The sequence below is a fragment of the Megalobrama amblycephala genome, linkage group LG1, assembly GCF_018812025.1.
Source record: "Megalobrama amblycephala isolate DHTTF-2021 linkage group LG1, ASM1881202v1, whole genome shotgun sequence".
Classification (NCBI taxonomy): domain Eukaryota; kingdom Metazoa; phylum Chordata; class Actinopteri; order Cypriniformes; family Xenocyprididae; genus Megalobrama; species Megalobrama amblycephala.
In genome coordinates, this window is record NC_063044.1 from 65142857 (window position 1) to 65166395 (window position 23539).

Below are 23539 nucleotides of genomic sequence, written 5' to 3' on the forward strand. Positions count from 1 at the left end.
AAGTGCCCGCCGCAGCAAAACACACACACACTGAACTTTACAAACATCTAAGTAACAATCTAAAAGAGAAAACCGTTCCAAAACTTTAACAATCGACAACAGCGTCACATATTTGCCGAGAAATAATGGTAAATAAATGGTAATAATAGAAATAATGGTAATAATTTTTTTCGCGATCAAAGGGATTTCACGATCTTTTTATATTCTCTCTGTATATATTGTATCATTAAGTGTTAATTTTGTATTCGTATCTTTCCAGCTAAATATATACAAAACATGATTTAAAAAAAAAAAAAAAAAAAATCTTAATCACTTGGTGCCCCCCTATTGACTGGTGCCCCAGGGCACTCGCCCAATCCCGTCTATGGATAATCCGGCCCTGTGTTCAATACGTGCACGCTCACTTCAGAGATGGCTGTTTCATGCCTACAGAGTGCCCCAGGGATGACGCGTTTTTATAGGCAAAACCCAGAAGCGATTTTAAGACTTCCGGTTCCAAAGCAGTAAAGTCTATGGGTTTTTTGAATGGGTTTTTGCTAAATCGCCTGAAATAAGGTCTGTGGTAAACAAAGCCTCTAAATACTTTCATGTTTGATCTATGACATAAAACATAGTAGCTGTAGTCCGTTTATAGCCTACTGTTAGCCTTTTATATCTGACGACTTTATTTAGGCTTCAAAATCTATAAATGTTGTGTTAACTTGTAAAGATTATCTTGATAGACAAAACGTTTAAGTGTCATAACCCTTTGTTAAACACAGAGCTTATTTTCTGCAATTTTCCAAAAGTCTATGGGAAAAATGAATAGGCTTTCAGTCGAGGGAACCCGTGCGCTGCTAACTTCCGGGTTGGCCTACAAAAACGCGTCATCCCTGTGGCACTCTATTTGGAGGAAGCCGACTGCAGCAGCCACACCAATCTCCTGCTCCATACAGATGTCAGGTGGTTAAGCAGGGGCAAATTCTTGGAAAGATTTCGCGAGCTGCTGCCTGAGATAAAAGAGTTTCTCCTATCTACAAAAAATACAGAATACAAACAAATTGAGGATGAGCAGTGGCTTTTAGATTTGGCTTTTTTGACTGACCTGCCAACATGCTGAATGAGCTAAATTTAGAGCTACAAGGTAAAGAGAAGATGGTGGTCAACATGATCAGCTTAGTTAATGCTTTCAAACGAAAACTGCAGTTACTCACATCTAAGCTGCAGCGTCACGAATTAGGCAACTTCCAAAACATTGCTTCTGAACTGCATAAGCAAGGAAAGGAGCCTGCACAACTGAACAGTGAGCGCTACATTGAGCAAATTGAAAAGGTCAGGTCAGACTTTGACATACATTTTCAAGACTTTGCTTTACTTGAGCCAATCGTTACGTTCATGTGCTTTCCATTTGGAGATGAGCATGAGGTTGATTCCCTGGCCTCAGAAATGGGAAATCTGAAGACAAGTATCCAAATCTCAGAAAATGTGCAACCTCACTAACTGTACTGTTTGGCTCAACTTATTTATGTGAAGCAGCCTTTTATCACATGAAGATTATTAAATCAAAACACCGGTCAACCATGACTAATGACAATTTGGAGGCCTGTTTGAGACTATCAGCAGCTACTGCCTAGATTATGCAAAACTGTCAGATTCGATTCAGTGCAAGTCGTCAGAATAAGGTAATTTAAATCAGCTGGCTATTGTGATGTTGTGCTGTAGGTGTTTTGATTTTAGTGTAAAAACTGAACAACAATGAGCATTTATTAATATTTTTTTCTCCTGTACAGTTCCATGTACATACATGCAATTGAAGTAAGAAGCATTTGAAATGTATTTCAATTAAATTAAACTGCGAAATTAAACTGCGTTTTTTTTTTTTTTTGTTTGGTTGGTAGATCTCATTGAATTGATCAGTTTAAAAGTAGATCATCACGCAAAAAAAGTGTGGGCATCCCTCATCTTGACGCTTCACACTCTAGTCCAGTGGGTGGCGGTAAGACACATGCGTGTGTTTGCCAACCACCATTAAACCTCAGAGGAAGAAGATTAGTTTTCAGAATGATCTCTGGTGTTGTGTTGTGATGCTGATACTGATGTGATAATTTTAGTTAAGAAAGATACATTTTGAATCAGGTCAATAAATCATCCTCATAGACGTGAGTAAGTTTGAAGCAAGCAGGAATATCTGGAGGAGCATCAACTGAACTGAGATCTGCTGCTGTGAAGATGGTGTTTGTTAAAGAGGAGAGTGAGGAGGACATGAGTGAACCAGAACCCTGGAGAATAAAACACGAGGAACAAGGAGGTTGGTGTCTATTCTTCATTCATATTTAATAACTGTTGTGCTAAATTAAGTCTTATTTTTTTAATGTAAATAGGTGTAATAATGTATAACAAGGCGTAAATTAACATTAAAATGTCTTAAATCCACGTTTTATAATACAACTGAACATACGAAAAATTATATTTTCCCCTCGTTGCTTTTTGGAATCGTGGCGTTATTTACAAATTTACAAAATTTAATTTTTTGTGTATGTGTTGTAAATATAATTTATTCTGAAGCAAGCGACATTCTCATCAATGTTTTATCAGCAATTTAAATCTGAATATCTGTGATATTTACCCTTAATGGAATTTTATTAACCTTTTATAAAGGGTATACCCAATCTAATTAAATTTGTTTCATCTTTTATTTCAAATTCTTACATTTGATAAATATAAATAGTAAGACACTATAGGGATGTTACCAAATTAAATAATTTACAACTGCATTCAATAATGTAATGAGATTCTTTAAATATTTTTCAATATACAAATAAGAAATGTTGGTGGGAAATGTATACTTTTAAAATTAAACCACCCGTAGATGGCGGCAAGTGATCGTCTTAATGAGTGAGCCACTGAGTCATTTATTCAAACGATTCATCAAAAGGCTGAATCGTTTGAGAATGAAGCAGTTGTTTATGATTCGGCCATTGAATCTTCACTCAACCGATTCGTTCAAAATGCTGAATCAGTCAAAACGGCTGAGCTGCGAGATGTGCTGGTTCTGCTTTGTTTGGGACCATTTTCACTGCTACAATAAAAAAAAATAAAAAAAAGTCAAGATTGCACCTAAAACATAAGTGATTAGTATTAACTACTTGTTTTTTGAACTGTTGTATGAAATTAGTCACAATTTCAATCAAGGTGATATTCAGGAATTCAGCACTTTTGGTCGTGTGATTAACTTTATCATATGTTGTAAATAGGCTATAAAAACCCCACATATTGAATTTTTATTGCAACATGATAACTAAGTTTATTTTGATAACTGAATAACTCTTCATTTGTTTTGAATTCTTCTCAAGAGGTTGAGATCAGAGAAGATCTGAATGAAGTGGAGGAGAAATATCAGCTTCAGAAAGCTCATGATGACACCGCTGAAGAAAAACCATTGAGTTGCTCCAAAACTGAAAACAGTTGCTCACAAAGCATCATTCAAATAACAGAAGTCAGAAGGCTATTCAGCTGCTCTCAGTGTGGAAACAGTTTTAAACATAAAGGAAGCCTTAAGAGTCACATGTTACTTCATACGGGAATAAAGCCTTTCACCTGCTCCCAGTGTGGAAAGAGTTTTACTAAGAAATCACACCTTAATGATCACATGTTAATTCATACTGGAGAAAAGCCTTTCGCCTGCCCTCAGTGTAGAAAGACGTTTACAACGAAAAGACAACTTAATGATCATTTGGTATCTCACACTTCAGAAAAGCCTTTCAGCTGCTCTCAGTGTGGAAACACTTTCACACGTAAAGGAAGCCTTAAGAATCACATGTTAATTCATGCTGGAAAAAGGCCTTTCACCTGCTCTCAGTGTGGAAAGAGTTTCACACGTAAAGAAAACCTTAATACTCACATGTTAATTCATGCTGGAAAAAGGCCTTTCGCCTGCTCTCAGTGTGGAAAGAGTTTTACACAGAAAGCTCACCTTAAGTCTCATTTGTCTATTCACACTTCAGAAAAGTCTTTTACCTGCTCTCAATGTGGAAAGACTTTCACATGTAAAAGAAGCCTGAAGAAGCACATGTTAGTTCATACTTGAAAAAGGTCTTATACCTGCTCTCAATGTGGAACTACATGAGAATTCACACTGAAGAGATGTCTTACAGACATCATTCATGTGAGAAGAGTTTTAAATGGAGCACTATTCTCACTCTGCAGAAAGCCAATTTAAAGGTACAGTAAGCAATTTCTGAGAAACACTCTAAGCCAATCAGCAATTGGGGGCGTGTCGACTCATAATGGGGGAGGAGAGAGAGTGAGAAAGGGGAAAAAAACTAGAAAAAGAGATGGCTGAGAGACATTACAAAAGAGAAAAATATCACAGGAAAATCACTGGAAAAGAACAGTTATGATTTTATCCGTTCATTTACATGACAATGGTGTTTTGGCGGCCTAAAAATGCATGGCATGAGCAATACAATGTTTTTAGTTTTTTCCCAGATGTGTGTGAACGGATGGATTTGATAATGTTGTCATCTATATGTACATCATTGTGGTGTAATCGTACCCTACTTGGCACCCCTTTTGGAAAAAAGGTTTTAGCTGGTAGCTAATGTTAGCTAGAGAGTTCAACTATCAGTTCAGAAGAGCAGTAACAAAGCACAATTAACATATTAACATTTCTTGCATTTTTATGTTTTAACAGATGTTGAAAGCAAGCCCAGAGTGATTTTTTTTCTTTTTCTTTTTCTTTTTCTGAGTCACTTTGGCTCAATTCCTAAATTAGATTTTTTTTTTTTTTTTCTCTCAAAACTATAAGTGCAGGTCTCAACAATTAGTTTCCTGTTCATACCAGATTTTAATTTCTCATTAATTTAAAGGATTAGTTCACTTTGAAATGAAAATTAGCCCATGCTTTGCTCATCCTCAAACCATCCTAGGTGTATATGACTTTCTTCTCTCTGAAGAACACAATCTGTGAAATATTAATAAATATCCTGACGCATCCAAGCTTTATAATGGCAGTGAACATGAGTATGAGCTGAATAAAGTGCCTCCATCCACATCCATCCATCATAAATGTGTATTCCACATGACTCTGGGTTGGTTAATAAAGGCTTTCTGAAGTGAAGTGAAGTGATGCATTTGTGTAAAAACAAATATCCATGTTTACATTTCTTTGTACTTTGAATACAGAAAACGGTCTGGCGGAAGCTCGATATTTTACTTCATAACTTGTTAAATATGGATATTTTTTTACATAAATGCATTGCTTTGCTTCAGAAGGTCTTTATCAACCCCCAGAGCTGCGTGGAGTTTATGATGGATGGATGTGGATGAAGACATTTTCTTCAGCTCATACTTGTTAATCCTCGCTTACTGCCATTATAAAGCTTGGATGCATCAGGATATTTTTTAATATTTCTCAGATTGTGTTCATCAGAAAGAAGAGAGTCATATACACCTAGGATGGCTTGAGGGTGAGTAAAGCTTGGGCTAATTTTCATTTGAAAGTGAACTCATTGTTTAGGCAAATTCATGTATTTTGGCACATGTCTACAAAGAGTAAGAATAATTGTACAATTTACAAAATAACAATGTTTATGGATTTCTGATCAGAACTGATGAGTTGATTCTCAGACAATATCCAAACATTCTTTCATCACGTGAGCCTTCACATGCTAAATGATCCGTTCATTTATGAGCTATATATGAGATATGTCAAACACACATATACTCCATAAATTTCTACCAATGTCCACCAAGAATATGGGAACTTGTAGTCTTATGTACTGTGAGGAGGTACAATTTAGTTTTTTTTTTTTTTACAGAACTTCTATTTTTCACTATATTATGACTTCTCATGAAAGAAATGTGTAAAAATAGACATGCAAGTGTGAATTTTCAGTTTACATGTAACACATTGCTACACAAATAAATGTACTGTATACATATAAATGTGCATATTCTTTCTCTGTGTACTATAGCATTGACTTTTCTGAGTAAACTTCAGAAGTGTAAAGAGTACCTGAAAACCATACTTGAGTAAAAGTGCTGATACCTTACATCAAAAATGACTCCACTACAAGTTACAAGTAACCAATTCCAATACGACTTGAGTAAAAGTCTTAAAGTATCTGATTTTAACAGTACTTAGGTATTTTTATTTATGCTGAATGTAGGTTCAGAGATGCACTAGTCCTAAGAGACTGCCAGTGAAAATACAAAATAATTGATTTGTAAGATGAGAAATCAAGTTTATTTTCTAAAATCAAAATAAAACTGAACACCTTAATGTTGCAATAAATCAAGGTCAACACAACAACCTTTTAAAGAAACACTCTTATAAGTCTCATTTTCCAACTCCCCTAGAATTAAACAGTTGAGTTTTACCGTTTTCAAATCCATTCAACCGATCTCCAGGGGTGCTTCTCAATTCTTATTTGTGCATCCTCGTTTCCTTTCCTTGCTTCCTTTCCTCACGTCTTAGCTCCACCCCTTCAGGATGCGAGGGAAGGACGCAAGGAAAATATGCGAGGAGGTAGGAATTGAATCAAGTGTAATGATATCCTCGCTCCCTTTAGCGTCACTTCAAAGCGTCATCAGCTGCACTCCAGGGATCTCTCCATATGTTATTAAAGTTTGGTTATTTAAAAAAATTATAATAAATATTAATAAAGCAAGATGCCCCGTTGAAATATATGAGGTATAAAGTTAATTTCAATTTAAATTATTGTGAGAGATATAAAGGGGGAGGAGATGCGTGCGTCACGTTTCTCAACGAGAAAGACTTCCGCAAAGGATGCACCTGTGTATCCTCGCTCATGACTCCTCAGGAAGCCTCCTCACTCCTCGTTCCTCACCTCCTCGCGGTGCAATTAGAGAATTGAGATGTCCTTCAAGATGGCTGAGCTCGATCGTTTTCCGGGTCATAGAGGACGGAGGAGCGAGGAGACGAGGAGGGATATTGAGAAGCACCCCATGTCTGGTGGTACCACTTTTAGCATAGCTTAGCATAGTTAAATGATTAGCCATAATGGCCTAGAAAATCCAACTTTTCATTTTCCGTCGCTCTTAGTACACGATGTAACTACAGAAGAGTCAAGTTTTAAACAGGAAACATATCAAAACTCTTTGGTCATTTTTGAGCGAGATCGCTAACGGTCTAATAAGATTCAATGAACAGGCCAATCATCAATTGGGGGGGTGTCGACTCATAATGGGGGAGGAGAAACCAATGTTTTGCACCATTGCACCAACCAATGTTTTGAAACATTTCTAAATTTATTGGTGTTTAATATACCAAAAGTGTCCCAAAAGTTAAACATTGGGGAACATCTGTGATTTTCACTGAAATATTTGACTGGAAAAATTTGGAATCTCTCGTTTCTCTTTTCTTCTCCTCACTCAAGACTGTATTTATATAACTCCAATACTCATAGAATAGGCTATATAATTTTAGCAAATTTCAAAGTCCTTTTCATTTCGTTATGCAAATATTTTTAAAGAAAAAGAAACGGTTCCCCTTTCCCCATCCCAAATTATTTTCCCGCCTATGGACGCTTCACACTCCAGTCCAGTGGGTGGCGGAAGACACATGCGTGTGTTTGTCAACCATCATTAAACCTCAGAGGAAGAAGTTCAGTTTCAGTATGATCTCTGGTGTTGTGTTGTGATACTAGCTTAACACAAACTAGAAGTGTACTATAGAAAGTCACATTTTGTATCAATTCAATGAATACCAGTAAAATTCCCATCCACACAGACGGTAGTAAGGTTTGAAGCAAGCAGGAATATCTGGAGGAGTATTAACTGAACAGAGATCTGCTGCTGTGAAGATGGTGTTTGTTAAAGAGGAGAGTGAGGAGGACATGAGTGAACCAGAACCCTGGAGAATAAAACAGGAACAAGGAGGTTGGTGTCTATTCTTCATTCATATTTAATAACTGTTGTGCTACATTAAGTCTTGAATTGATTAAGTCTTGAAGTCGTAAATTAACATTAAAATTACTTAAATACACGTCTTAAAATACAACTAAACAGGCAGCGATACGATTTATATTTTATTTTGCCTCGTTAGATCGCATTATTGTAGCGCGAGGGCTTGCGGATTTACTTTGCTCGTCCACAGAACTGGACGCGCGCTCTCCACTGTATGCAGTGCTCTCTTATGAACAGAACTGCTTCTCCTCTCACTCAGATATTGTGTGCGCTTAAACTGTGTCCTGTGCACTCGTGAATCTCTCCGTGTTCTTGAACTAGAAATACATTCTTTTTGCTTCTAGATTAAACGTTGTCAAAAGTTATAGAGTGCCTCAGGGATGACGCATTTTTGTAGGCAAAACAGTCAGAATAGAGGCACGTGACATCTCCGTCGACCGTTATGACTGTCACGCCCACTGAGTGGCAGCATTGGTTTTCAGCACAGACAGCGTGAATGCCGCGAAAAACACACAAAACACTGAAAGAGCTTCGTGATTGACTGTACAAATAGCTTTGATACAAAACCTGAGGTATATATTTAAAGACTGCCGAAAGCTACAGAAAAAAGAAGCAATGCAATTCACAGAAACAGCTGGACTCCAGGCAGAGAAACATGGATTTGCAGTTATCATTTTGTGTCAAATTGTTGGATTTTGAGGTAAAATCATACCATATATATTGTATTGTTATATTGTGTTGACATCTCATTTATTAAATATTTACCATCTTATATTAATTTCTGCATAATTGGGTGTTTTTATATAAACACTGACAAAAACTATACAAGTTTTAGTGCTGGACGATATATAGCATTGATATAAGTGATCACTCAGATTTAGACCTACCTATCCATGAGTTTCAAAGACGTCACTTCCGCTATGCCCGCCGCCATATTTGTGTCCGAGATGGCAACTAACACAGCAGCGCTTCATTGATGGTCATCTTTAGCTTCAGCGCGAGTGCTCAAACAGCAACACAAAACATTATCTACGATTGTGGCTGTATTAATAACATTTTAATTGTCTACACTATTGTATTAAAATATTGTGAATTCTGGTTGCTGTGTTTCGGCGTGTTGTTAAGGGAAGAACGCATCCACAACAGGAGCTATTCTGACTACGTTACTAGTTCAAGTTCATGCGCGCATGATTTTGTGCAAATATAAGTTGTAATTTTATGTTTATCTTGTATAAATATATATGAATTACCATATATAGGATGTGTTCCGTTGAGTTAATTAACCTAGCAAAGCGCTTCAGTTTAGGGGTGTTCATTCAGCGTGTGTAACGTTAATAACGTAAATTTTATTATCAAAATGAGATGATTTGAGGAAAAACTCTGTTATTGTTTGTGATCCTTATTAACCAAACCATGTGTTTATGAAAATAATACGAGAACAATATAAGTGCTAGTTATTAAAAAAATAATGCTTTCATTTTTTGAAAACATTAAAGTTTTAATATTACAGTAGTAAACATTGCTGTTTTGAGCTGCGCACGCTGAAGCTGAAGAGAATCAAACCCCATAAACTGAAGGTTTACTCAACGGAACACATCCCATATAAGATAATGCAAATATTTTTACAAAATAAAAATATTACAACTAGTATTTGCACAAAATCACGCACAGATGAACTTGAAGTAATGTAGTCAATAACTCCGAGACACAGCAAATAAGCCCAAAGAATTCACAACGTTATATTACAAGTGTATACGATTAAAATATCATGTATAAGAAGACAGTCCCAATCATATTAATGTTGTATGCAAAGACTTTGTATCAATTGACAAACTGTAAAATATAACACGTTGAGAGAGCCCTCTGCTATGAACAATAAAATGCAGATCAAAATCATTCTTTAGATGCTGGTAGTGTGCAAAGCTACATCTGATGACATTAAAATCTTTCTGTAGGCCTGTGCCTTCTCCTTTGTGTCAGTATCAAATATAAGAGTGATGCTACCATTAAAGTAGAGAATATAAATACAAAAGTGCTCGACATCAAGCCTTGTTTTGTGCTTGTCCTTTGGACAACTACATTTTTATTTGTCTGCAACTTTTTAGTAGGGAAAAAGGAAAAACTTTCCATTTTTAATACATTGTCGTTTAAACGTACCCTAATTTCCTTTTATTTTCCAATTGTCCCAATTTATTTTCATAATTTTAATGTTTTCTTTTTAGGCCTGGTGAAAGTGAAAGAGGAAAGAGAAGATCTGAATGAAGTGGAGGAGAAATATCAGCTTCAGAAAGCTCATGATGACACCGCTGAAGAAAAATCATTGAGTTGCTCCAAAACTGAAAACAGTTGCTCACAAAGCAGCATTCAAATAACAGAAGTCAGAAGGCTATTTAGCTGTTCTCAGTGTGGAAAGACTTTCAAACATAGAGGAAGCCTAACGACTCACATGTTACTTCATACGGGAAAAAAGCCTTTCACCTGCTCCCAGTGTGGAAGGACATTTACAAAGAAAGGACACCTTAATGATCATTTGGTATCTCACACTTCAGAAAAGCCTTTCAGCTGCTCTCAGTGTGGAAAAACTTTCACACGTAAAGGAAGCCTTAATACTCACATGTTAATTCATGCTGGAAAAAGGCCTTTCGCCTGCTCTCAGTGTGGAAAGAGTTTCACACGTAAAGAAAACCTTAATACTCACATGCTAATTCATGCTGGAAAAAAGCCTTTCACCTGCTCTCAGTGTGGAAAGAGTTTTACACAGAAAGCTCACCTTAAGTATCATTTGTTAATTCATACTGGAGAAAAGTCGTTTACCTGTTCTCAATGTGGAAACACTTTCAGACATAAAGGAAGCCTTAAGAATCACATTGTTACATATCATTTGTTAATACACACTTCAGAAAAGCCATTTACTTGTTCTCAATGTGGAAACACTTTCACATGTAAAAGAAGCCTGAAGAAGCACATGTTGATTCATACTTGAAAAAGGCCATAAATAACATAAAAGAAGAGAATTTCACCTGCTCTCAATGTGGAACTACATGAGAATTCACACTGAAGAGAGTCTTACATACGTCATCTCTGTGAGAAGAGTTTTAAATAGATCAGGAGTCTGATCTCATCTGCACTATTCTCACTCTGCAGAAAGGCAATTTAAAGGTAGAGTAAGCAATTTCTGAGAAACGCTGTTGAAAGTTGATCGGATCAAGCAGCACAACACTCATAGCCAATCAGCAGTAGGGGGCGTGTCCACTCGAAATGGGGGAGGAGAGAGAGTGAGAAAGAGGGAAAACTGTAGAAAAAGAGATGGCTGAGAGACATTACAAAGGAGAAAAGATCACAGGAATATCACTGGAAGAAGAACAGTTATGATTTTATCCATTCATTTACATGACAATGGTGTTTTGGGAGCCTAAAAATGCAAACTTTTGAAAACGGGTTTTAAAGTGCAAGTTTTTGAAAATGATACTGTCATCTTCTCCATGTAAACTACAATAATGCAAATTTGTGAAAATGGTGATATCATGCCTGTTAAGCGTTTAGTCTATTGGTGCATAGTGATTCTTTACAAAGTGACATCGCCAACTACTGGCCTGGCATGAACAATACAGTGTTTTTAGCCTTTTTTTCTTTTTCTCAGTCACTTTGGCTCAATTCCTAAAGACTATGGGAACTTGTAGTGTTATGTACTTTGAGGAGGTACAATTAAATGTATTTTTATTTTTTTAATACAGACCTTTCATTTTTCCAGAATTATTTTTTCATTATATATGACTTGACATGAAAGAAATGTGTAAAAATTAACATGCAAGTGTGAATTTGTTTACATGTAAAACTGATACACAAATAAATGTACTGTATACATACAAGTGTGCATATTCTTTCTCTGTGTACTACTGCATTGACGTTTCTGAGTAAACTTTTACCTACCATTGAAATTTTCCAGCCAGCACAGACATGTGGGGCCCAAATGGGTTTCACCTGGGCTATCTAACTGGGGCCCAGCCAATTTTGACCCCAGTTTCCACATGGGTTTGCCCAGATAATTGGATGAAACAGACGAGTGAGCACACTACAGGGTGATAAAAGTAACACTAAATCAGTGTTGGATTTAATGAGATAATTCAGTGGTTAATGGAGTGATGAATGAGCATTAGTGGTGAGAGTAGTTGTACTTCCAATAGTCAAGCAACATTAATAAAATAACAGAAGAATCAACATCAGACAATGAGCTGAAAGAACTGATGGGCTCAAATACGCAGGCAAAGTAACTACAAAACAGGTGTGCTCTAATTAGTAACATACTTGGTAACCATGACAACTAATGATGGCAGGAACATAAGAACAAAGATGAGCAAACTAAGGCCCTATCCACACAAATATGGGTATTTTCAATAGCGCTTTTTCTATGTGGTTTGGCCATTCGTCCACATGCAAACGTAGTATCCGGTCACTGAAACCAAACTTTTTTGAAAACTCGGGCCAGTGTGAAGATTTTTAGAAACTCCAGTTACATCGTTGTTGTGTAGATTTTGGCCAATGACATCGGAGTGCGCGCTGTTGTCTCCTTTATTGCTGCTATGTGCTAACAGGGCTTATAACATACATGCACAGTTCTCCCATTATATTGTGGAACAGAGGTGACAGAATGCAATACTATGCAGGTCACTGCTTATGACAATGTTTTTTTTTGTTTTGTTTTTTTAAACTTTGAATGAATATGTCTCTTTGTATTATTCTGGTTTATGGAATAATAATAATAATAATAATAATAATAATAATAATAATAAATTCCTTAATAAAATGGCAATGCTGTTAACCTACCGGAACCAGTTATAAACTTTTTTCCAGGTTTCTGATAGGCCAAGCATGACAGTGCTTGAAAGTGTGTTTTTGTGTTTTCATGTGGACGGGGATTTTTTTAAAAAATGTGCTTGTGTGGATGCAATTTTTTTTTTTTTTTAAACGAATGAGGAAAAACTCTGTTTAGAAAAATGCAAGTGTACGTGTGCACTAGGCCTTAGCTTTAAGAGGTATAACCAGTTTAGATGGGAAAGATCTCAAGCTGACTAGCTGAAGACGTTACTGTAACGAGGCGGGACTCAGGCAGAAATCCATTTGCAAGCTTTATTACAAAAGTAAGTGTGGTCATACAGGCAGGGTCAAAGCAGGGGCAAACAGGGACAGCAAGGGACAGGCAGAATCGTGGTCAGGATACAGGCAGTAGATCAGGGCGGGCAGATATCGTTCACAGTCCAGATAACAATAACCAGTCCGAAGGCAGAGAATCATAAACCGGAAACAGGCAGGATACAAACGCTCAGAATTGTCACAGGGTGAATCAAGACCTCGCGATGAGGTGGTGTGTAAGTGAGTCTTAAATAGTCCAGGTAAAGAGCTTCAGGAGTATGTGGCAATAGGTGATTAGTGGAGTGAGTGCATGTGATAGGCAAGGGAGGATTATGGGAAATGGAGTCCGGAGTGAACAGGAACGTGACAGTTACAGTATCTTTACCCATTAATAGACATGGTTGTAAATAAATTCCAGCACAGCTTTACAACAACGGTAATAAAATGACCCTTCACAATATATAATGCTTTACAATGAGATTCATATAGCAATTTATCTGTTCATTAAAAAAACCTTACTAGCCCTGTTGAGTAATAAAAACTGAATATTTGCGCTGCTTTTACATTTCACATCCCTCAGTTCATACTATCTCAGAAAAGCCAATGGGTACCTACTATTGTGAAATGCAGACTGATTTACCTATACAACACTTTTTGCATGCACATGTTTATACATAAAACTATACAATGTTTCTAATTTGCATATTAATGTGTTCTTGGAGCAACATGTAATGAAAAAAGAAGTGTAATAATGGGAGTAATAATTGGCAACATTTTCATAATAATATCAAATAATTCATAGTAATATTGATATATAATTAATTTCCCTATTCACTTGTTGTATCTACAGCTTCACACTCCAGTCCAGTAGGTGGCGGTAAGACACATGCGTGTGTTTGCCGACCACCATTAAACCCCAGAGGAAGAAGATTAGTTTTCAGCATGATCTCTGGTGTTGTGTTGTGTTGTGATACTGACTACAAACTGTTAGAAGTGTACTTTTATCAGATATGTAGATACATTTTGAATCAGGTCAATAAATCATATTCACAGACGTGACTAAAGTTTGAAGCGAGCAGGAATATCTGGAGGAGTATCAACTGAACTGAGATCTGCTGCTGTGAAGATGGTGTTTGTTAAAGAGGAGAGTGAGGAGGACATGAGTGAACCAGAACCCTGGAGAATAAAACACGAGGAACAAGGAGGTTGGTGTCTTATTCTTCATTCATCTTTAATAACTGTTGTGGTACATTTTTAAATTTAAGTTTTAAAGTATTTAATGTAAAAAAGGCGTAAATTAACATTAAAATGTCTTAAATCCACGTCTTAAAAATACAACTAAACAGACAGCGATACGATTTATATTTTATTTTGCCTCGTTAGATCGCATTATTGTAGCGCGAAAGCTCGCGGATTTTTTGTTCGTCCACAGAACTGGACGCGCGCTCTCCACTGTATGCAGTGCTCTCTTATGAACTGCTTCCTCTCTCTCAGATATTGTGTGCGCTTAAACTGTGTCATCATGTGCTCTCGTGAATCTCTCTTTGTTCTTGAACTAGAAATACATCCTTTTTGCTTCTGGATTAAACGTTGTCAAAAGTAATTAACCAGTCAGAATAGACGACAGACCGATGAAAATGCCGCATTGAATCTTATTGGCTGAGCGTGAACTGCACCTGGAATTCTTTCGACAATCATATTAATCTTTAATATCTTTACAGTTTAATATTTAATCATTTGAATCAAATGTATAAGAAATTACTCAGTTTGGGGCGCTTGAATGATTTGTACACAAGTCTAACTGGATACTGGTAAATCCCCACTGAACAATTTATCTAAACAAACAAACAAAAAAAGCATTTGGTTTTGTTTACACATGTGTTGAAATATATATTTATAAAAAAGGTTCTGATTTAGGACAGAACTATGATTTTCACATATTAGTCATAAGATTATAACATTATGTTCAATGGATTCAATGCATTTTAAGACAATGTAGTGACTGTAACTGTCACATTCACTGTTATAGAGGAAAGCATCAAATATAGGTAATGTGAAGTGGGTTTTCGTGAAAAGAAAGAAAAAAAAAAATCCAAACTAAAATCGGAACTGAAAACAAATGCCAGATGCACAAACAAACCATACATGTCCAAGCAGTGAGCAGAGCATTTATTGTGATATCTTGTGCATCACATATACCGCTGCATTTGATGTTGATTTGGCTGGAAACATAATTATTTATTATTGTCTTTGTTTCATTTAAAATTTATTGCAATGATTTTAAATTCAGTTGAGTTATTTGATATTAGGGATGTGCGCAACGACTAATTTCATAACCTTTGGGTATACATACTACTTGACTGATTAATGAACAGGCAGAAATACAGCAGGACACTTATTTTGAAATGTATGTGCTTTACTTTTGCTGCTCATTCAATTTCGGATGAGGAAGATAAATTTACGTTGTTACAACCGCTTACAACACATTACAATATCAATAATATAAAGTAAACTTTGTCTTCATTTATTTGCATAAGCAAAAGGTTGACAAATGTGCACTAATCAGTAGGTGTGTTTTCATGGAACATTGTAATCAGTTTAAAAGTCCAATCCGAATGAAACTGCTATAAACAGCCCAATCGGAATAAAAATGCCCAAACCGAATGAAATTGTAATCAGTTTGAGAGGAGTGGGATAAACCTTTCTATAAACTGAACAAAATAAAAATTCTGCCATGTAAACGAGTTAAACCTATTACTTCGCGTCTACGTCACCACGTCAAGAGGCCAGGGGTCGTCAGAATGTGCAATGGCGGCAGCAAGTTTTAAAGAGGAGTAAAACTGAAACAACACATTAAATACACTGAAGGAACTCCGTATTACTAAGGACCTTCATCCACACACTTTTGCTTTTTGGAGGAGGGAGGGGTAGTATTGAGATGCTCCAAGATGCACAGCCACCAAACAGGTCAGCTTCCTGCAACTGACTTTTCCTCATACCTTCCTGCAGTAACTGCCTTGATTAAGAGCAACACTTTACATAAAAATAACACGAGAAACGGCAGTCGTCTCCTTTATGCAGGAGCAGAACGGTGTGTTCAAATGCAGCTTTTTTCCAACAATGCAGGCGACAACACAGTCCGCTTTCATTAGCGCAAGTTTTTTAGCGTCGGTTTGGTGTGTGATATTTTTCCCTACTTTCACACGCAGCATTTGTGATAGGGTACTGGTCACAGAACACGCAAATAACATGAAAATTTTACAGTTATAATGTGTGAATTTATACAAAAGAGCTCAAAAGAATATCACTGGAATGAAGGTTTATGACTAGGCAAGCGCTTTAGGACCAGCGTTAATATTAGAAAAGCTTTCCAGCGCTGGAGAGAGCTAAGCGGGAAGGCCTGAAAACAGACACAGAGGCTGCTTTGATTCTGCTTCACATGTGAGTAACACTGGGTTTGAGTGTCATTGATTTTCTGAAGCTGCTGTGCTGTTGGCAACTAACAACAAAGTCTTGTTTGTATTTACTATACATTTATTTTTTGTGCTTCCTCGTCGTTCATTCACCATCTGCGCTTTATTATTTGTTAATCATTATTTTGTTGCGCGTCAGCTGTGTTAAACAGACATCCACATGCATTGCGTGTGTAACAGTGGCCAGATAGTGAGAGTTGTGCAGGTAAACCACTGCACACTGACGACCGCTAGAAAATGCAGTGTTTAGGATTGGGTGGTTAGGATGGGAGTGTGAGTTTGAGGCGGAGCATTGAAGAGAGGGGTGGGTTTCTTTGGGTTGATTTCAAATAACTTTTTTTACTAAGAGCACTGTTGCCCCTTGCTTACTGAAAATTTAGGGGCACACCTTCGACCTGCAGTGTAGTTTTTCACATTTTCCCCCATTTTGACTGTGTTACTGACAAATGCCTTGGTAATAAATAACTTACAGAAATCACAATGTGCAGTTTTATTTTAAGTTTGCAAGGCTCCAGATTAACATGTGAGTGCAGCATCATTACTCATAATGTCTAAATATTATTCATTTTATGCCTTCATAATATTAAAGAATTCAAAAGCAAAACAACTGAAAAAATATATTAGGGAGTGGAAATGCAGCCACCTACTGGTTACAATGGTAATTTTATGTCTTTTTTTAATCTTTAAATAAGTGTGAGTTTTCCTACATGTTGAAACTTTTAGTTTTATAAATGGGGGTAATTTATGATGGATGAACAAATAATGTTTTGGTCATCACATAAAAAATAACATTTAAATATGATAATTAGAGCTTTGAAGTACTTTACTACTGTGTAAAGCAATTTATATCGCACCGGCAGGAAAAATGGTCGCAAAATGCAAGCATTTAGTTGCAGTCTGGAGCCTTGTGTTATGCGCATGTGTAAGTGTTCAGGTGCGTAGTGATTCTTTACAATGTTGTCGTCACCAACTACTGGCCTGGCATGAATAATACAGTGTTTTTTCCCCGTTTTTGCAGATCTGTCTGAACTGGGATCATTTTGACAATGTTGTTGTCTGTACTTTTCAGTAAGGAAAAGGAAAAAACTTCCGTTTTTAGTACATTGTCGTGTAAACGTACCCTAATTTCCTTTTATTTTCCAAATGTCCTAATTTATTTTCGTCTTTTTAATGTTTTATTTTTAGGCCTGGTGAAAGTGAAAGAGGAAAGAGAAGATCTGAATGAAGTGGAGGAGAAATATCAGCTTCAGGAAGCTCATGATGTCACCACTGAAGAAAAACCATTGAGTTGCTCCAAAACTGAAAACAGTTGCTCACAAAGCAGCATTCAAATAACCGAAGTCAGAAGACCTTTCACCTGCTCTCAGTGTGGAAAGCCTTTTAAACATAAAAGAAGCCTTAAGAGTCACATGATAATTCATACAGAAAAAAATCCTTTCACCTGCTCCCAGTGTGGAAAGAGGTTTACAAAGAAAGCACACCTTAATGAGCATTTGGTATCTCACACTTCAGAAAAGCCTTTCACCTGCTCTCAGTGTGGAAACACTTTCACACGTAAAGAAAGCCTTAAGAATCACATGTTAATTCATGCTGAAAATAATCCTTTCACCTGCGCACAGTGTGGAAAGGGTTTTACACGTAAAGAGAATCTTAAGACTCACATGTTAATACATACTGGAGTGAAGCCTTTTATCTGCTCTCACTGTGGAAAGAGTTTTACACAGAAAGCACACCTTAACAAGCACTTGTTAATTCATACTGGAAAAAGCCTTTCTGCTGATCACAGTGTGGAAATACTTTCACATGTAAAGACAACCTTAACAATCACTTGTTAATTCATGCTGGAAAAAAGCCTTTCTGCTGCTCACAGTGTGGAAAGAGTTTTACACAGAACTCACACCTTAAGTATCATTTGTTAATTCATACTTCAGAAAAGCCTTTTACCTGCCCTCAATGTGGAAGGAGTTTTACACAGAAAGGACACCTTGACAATCACTTGTTATTTCATACTGGAATAAAGCCTTACACCTGCTCTCAGTGTGGAAAGAGTTTTACACAGAAAGCACACCTTAAGTATCATTTGTTAATTGATACTTCAGAAAAGCCTTTTACCTCCCCTCAATATGGAAGGAGTTTTACACAGAAAGCACACCTTAAGTATCATTTGTTAATTGATACTTCAGAAAAGCCTTTTACCTGCCCTCAATATGGAAGGAGTTTTACACAGAAAGCACACCTTAAGTATCATTTGTTAATTCATACTTCAGAAAAGCCTTTCAGCTGTTCTCAGTGTGGAAAATCTTTCAGACATAAAGGAAGCCTTAAGAATCACATGTTAATTCATATTTGAAAAAGGCATTTCACCTGCTCTCAATGTGTAACAACATGAGAATTCACACTGAAGAGATGTCTTACATACGTCATCTGTGTGAAAAGAGTTTTAAATAGATCAGGAGTCTGATCTCATCTGCACTATTCTCACTCTGCGGAAAGGCAATTTAAAGCAGTAAGCAATTTCTGAGAAATGCTGTTGAAAGATCACGCAGCATAACACTTGTAGCCAATCTGCAATTGGGGCGTGTCCACTCATAATGAGGGAGGAGAGAGTGAGAAAGGGGGAAAAAAACTAGAAAAAGAGATGGCTGAGAGACATTACAAAGGGGAAAAGACCTTTTTTAAAAAGGTTTTAGCTAGTAGCTAATGTTAGCTACGGTATACTTCAAACAAAGTACTTTTTTTTTGTTCTTCGTTTAGGGGTAAAACGAAGTTCGAAATGCATGACCAGCGATACACTGTAATCGAACATCTGACACTGCCCACGCTGCTAAGAGTGACGGTTAGATGAATATGTAAATACGTGCCGTGCACTTTCTTCTCAGTAACAAAATAAACACAACAAAAATGAGAAAACGGCAAGCATTTATTATAGAAAGCATCAGAAAAGCATCTGATCATAACAACACAGGTATGTTAACACAAGCTCTGCAAATTAGCACTCCAGTCATGTCACGTCTTGACAATATCAAACATGAAAAAGTTAGTGCCTCATTTTTTTTACAAGCACAACTTCATTTTGTACTATAAAGCAGCTATTCAGTGTGTTCATGTTTTCACCCGCGGAGATCTTACCTCAATATAATATATAATATATACAGTGGTGTAAAAAAGGGCTTGCCTGAAGGTTTATTATAAAGGGAAAACAAAATCCAAACCCACAGGTTGGGCCACCCTTAGCAGCAACAACTGCAATCAAGTGTTTGCGATAACTTGATAACTTGTCTGTTACAGCGCTGTGGAGAGTTTTGGCCCACTCATCTTTGCAGAATTGTTGTAATTCAGCCAAATTGGGGGGTTTTCGAGCATGAACCACCTTTTTAAGGTCATGCCACAGCATCTAAATAGGATTGAGGTCAGGACTTTGACTAGACCACTCCAAAGTCTTCATTTTGTTTTTCTTCAGCCATTTAGAGGTGGACTTGCTGGTGTGTTTTGGATCATTGTCCTGGTGCAGAACCCAAGTTCTTTTCAGCTTGAGGTCACGAATAGATGGCCGAACATTGTCCTTCAGGATTTTTTGGTAGACAGCAGAAATCATGGTTCTATTTATCACAGCAAGTCTTCCATGTCCTGAAGCAGCAAAACAGCGCCAGATTATCACACTACCACCACCATATTTTACTGGTGGTATGATGTTCTTTTTCTGAAATGCTGGGAGACACACCTTCCAAAACGTTCAACTTTTGTCTCGTCAGTCCACCGAGTATTTTCCCAAAAGTCTTGGGGGATCATTAAGATGTTTTCTGGCAAAACTGAGATGAGCCTTTATGTTCTTTTTGCTCAGCAGCGGTCTTCATCTTCAATGGCCTTATGTAGGCCATTTTGCCCAGTCTCTTTCTTATGGTGGAGTCATGAACACTGACCTTAACTGATACACAGGCAAAGGAACTAGATAAAACGGGTGTGCTCTAATTAGTTACATACTTAGTAATCATGACATCTGATGGTGGGAACATAAGAACACAGACAAGGAAACTATTCAAGTCACATTTATTTGTATAGCGCTTTTCACAATACATATCATTTCAAAGCAGCTTTACAGAAAATGCATGTCAACATCACAATTTAAAGAATGCAGTTAGCAAATAATGTAATATTTTAGGCAATTAATTTACAATCACTGTTAGCAGTTTAACTGAACGTAGAAGCAATGAGCTCCTGAAAAATGAATTACATTAACAATGATTAGGATATATAGAAATTGTGTAATGTGCTTGTTGATCCAGATGATTGCGTCTTCTGAAGTCCTCACAGGAGTTGGCGAAACTATGTCCGTATTGAAAGAGAAACAAAGCCAAGACATCTGTGTTGAAACTGTGGTTCTGAATTCTGATCCTTTTTTAAAACATTTCAGAAGAATTCTAATTCCAAGATCATAATTGGAGACAAAAGAGAACCTGAGCATTTGTATAAAATGTGTTGAATATTTGTATTTAACAAACAGTACCAAAAAAAAAAAAAAAAACTCGCTTCACACTCCAGTCCAGTGGGTGGCGGTAAGACACATATTTGTTTGCCAACCACATCAGAGGAAGAAGATTAGTTTTCAGCATGATCTCTGGTGTTGTGTTGTGATACAGGCTAGTGAGGCTTGCGGTTCTTTGGATGTTGTTGTCGGGTCTTTTGTGACCTCTTAGATGAGTCATTGCTGCTCTCTTGGGGTAATTTTGGTCAGCTGGCAACTCCTGGGAAGGTTCACCACTGTTCCATGTTTTCACCATTTGTGAATAATGGCTCTCGCTGTGGTTCGCTGGAGTCCCAAAGCTTTAGAAATGGCTTTATAACCTTTTCCAGACTGATAGATCTCAATTACTTTCTCATTTGTTCCTGAATTTCTTTGGATCTCAACATGATGTGTAGCTTTTGAGGATCTTTTGGTCTACTTTACTTTGTCAGGCAGGTCCTATTTAAGTGATTTCTTGACTGTGAACAGGTGTGGCAGTAATCAGGCCTGGGTGTGGCTAGAGAAACTTAACTCAGGTGTGATAAACCACAGTTAAGTTATGTTTTAACAGCGGGGGGCAAGCACTTTTTCACACAGGGCCATTTGGGTTTGGATTTTGTTTTCCCTTCATAATTAAAACCTTAATTTAAAAAACGGCATGTTGTGTTTACTTGTGTTATCTTTGATTCATATTTAAATTTGTTTGATGATTTGAAACATTAAAGTGTGACAAACATGCAAAAAATCAGGAAAGGGGCAAGCACTATATATAAAATTACATCATTCTTAGAATTTTGACATACTTAAGACTACAATTTTACTCTGAGAGGCTTTATACATACAGCCCTTAATTTGAATTTCTTATTAAATTAAGCAAATGCATGTGTTTTGGCAGAAACAAAGGGTAAGTACAATTGTACAATTTGCACAATAACTAAATGTATATGGATTTCTGATCAGAACTGATGAGTTGATTCTCAGACAACATCCAAAAACATTCTTTCATCATGTGAGCTTTCACATGCAAAATGATCCATTCAATTATGAAGATATGTCAAATACACGTATACTCCATAAATGTATGTCCACCAAGAATAACAGGGTAATAGGGGGCTGTTTACATAACACCGTTTTCAACTAAAAACTGATACATTTTTAATGAATTTTGGCCGTTCATTTACACGATAACGGCGTTTTGGTGGCCTGAAAACAGGTTTACAAAGTGCAAGTTTTTGAAAATGGTCTCCATGTCAACAACAAAAATGCAAATCTGTCAAAACAATGACATCACACACAAAAGATAAAGATGAGAGTAGTCGTGCTTCAAATAGTCAAGCAACTTTAATAAAATAACAGAAGAATCAACATAACAGTATCAACATAACCAACATCAGACATTGAACAGAAAGAACTGAAGGGCTTCAAAACACAGGCAAAGGAACTAGATAAAACGGGTGTGCTCTAATTAGTTACATACTTAGTAATCATGACATCTGATGGTGGGAACATAAGAACACAGACAAGGAAACTATGTCTGTATTGAAAGAGAAACAAAGCCAAGACATCTGTGTTGAAACTATGGTTCTGATCCAATTCTGATCCATTTTTAAAACATTCAGAAGAATTCTAATTCCTTCCGAGATCATAATTGGAGACAAAAGAGAACCTGAGCATTTGTATAAAATGTGTAGAATATTTGTATTTAACACACAGTACCAAAAAAAAAAAACTCGCTTCACACTCCAGTCCAGTGGGTGGCGGTAAGACACATATTTGTTTGCCAACCACCTCAAAGGAAAAAGATTAGTTTTCAGCATGATCTCTGGTGTTGTGTTGTGATACTGACTTAATGTGAACTGTTAGAAATGCACTTTTAATATATAGAAATACATTCTGAATGCCTTTTAGTCTTATTTTAGTCAGAATTATCCATGACTATTTTCGTCTAGTTTTAGTCGACGAAAAGTGATGACATTTAGTCTAGTTTTAGTCAATGAAAATTGTATTCTAGTCTCTTTTTAGTAATGTAATTCTATTTAACCAAGTCAATATAGTATAAGTACCTAGTAGTATAGACGAAACCAAAATTTTCTTTTAGCCAAACCCATTTCAAACAAGGTTATCTTATTATATTATTGTTACCTTATAGATAATACTTTATAATGCCTTGAGATGTCAAAAGAGAACCTGAGCATTTGTATAAAATGTGTAGAGTATATGTATTTAACACAGAGTACCAAAAAAAAAAAAAAAAACTCGCTTCACACTCCAGTCCAGTGGGTGGCGGTAAGACACATATTTGTTTGCCAACCACCTCAGAGGAAGAAGATTCGTTTTCAGCATGATCTCTGGTGTTGTGTTGTCCCTGCTGAAAAAAACAGCTAAAACCAGCTTAAGCTGGTCAAGCTGGTTTTAGCTGGTCTCCCAGCCTGGTCATAGCTGGTTTCTCATGCTGGTTTAAGAGGGGTTTTGACCACTTTTTTAGCTGGTCAGGCTGGTTTTAGCTGGTCAGGCTGGTCTTAGCTGG

General features: G+C 36.7%; 2 protein-coding genes across 6 annotated transcripts in view; both read left to right on the forward strand.

The window, feature by feature from the left end:
* LOC125279924 (gastrula zinc finger protein XlCGF7.1-like) overlaps positions 1-18543 on the forward strand; it is a 33703-nt gene extending 15160 nt beyond the window's left edge. Inside the window, exons 1-3 of one of the 3 annotated variants that reach the window (XM_048210099.1) lie at positions 13944-14243; positions 17530-17579; positions 17697-18543. In XM_048210099.1, the coding sequence (XP_048066056.1) occupies positions 17558-17579; positions 17697-18346 (672 nt within the window). In that variant the 5' untranslated portion in view covers positions 13944-14243; positions 17530-17557 and the 3' untranslated portion in view covers positions 18347-18543. Of the gene's footprint in view, positions 1-13943; positions 14244-17529; positions 17580-17696 lie in introns of those variants that run through there. The other 2 variants (XM_048210088.1, XM_048210078.1) reach the window with 2 other exon arrangements.
* LOC125279883 (gastrula zinc finger protein XlCGF8.2DB-like) lies at positions 1930-11774 on the forward strand. Of its 3 annotated transcripts, none has more exons than XM_048210019.1 (2): positions 1930-2287; positions 3333-4896. In XM_048210019.1, exons 1-2 carry the CDS (start codon positions 2209-2211, stop codon positions 4064-4066), a joined length of 813 nt encoding a protein of 270 aa, XP_048065976.1. In that variant the 5' UTR covers positions 1930-2208; the 3' UTR covers positions 4067-4896. The 3 variants fall into 3 exon arrangements, with proteins under 3 accessions (XP_048065976.1, XP_048065963.1, XP_048065970.1); XM_048210006.1 differs by lacking the exon at positions 3333-4896 and adding an exon at positions 10131-11774 and having other exon boundaries at positions 1943-2287; XM_048210013.1 differs by lacking the exons at positions 1930-2287; positions 3333-4896 and adding exons at positions 7576-7881; positions 10131-11774.
* Positions 18544-23539: the final 4996 nt, after the last annotated feature.

Coding starts and splice junctions, on each gene's coding strand:
- LOC125279883 (XM_048210006.1), top strand. CDS start 2,209: ATGGTGTTTGTTAAAGAGGAGAGTGAGGAGGACATGAGTGAACCAGAA. Junction 2,288..10,130: donor AAAACACGAGGAACAAGGAG/GTTGGTGTCTAT, acceptor TTTTCTTTTTAG/GCCTGGTGAAAGTGAAAGAG.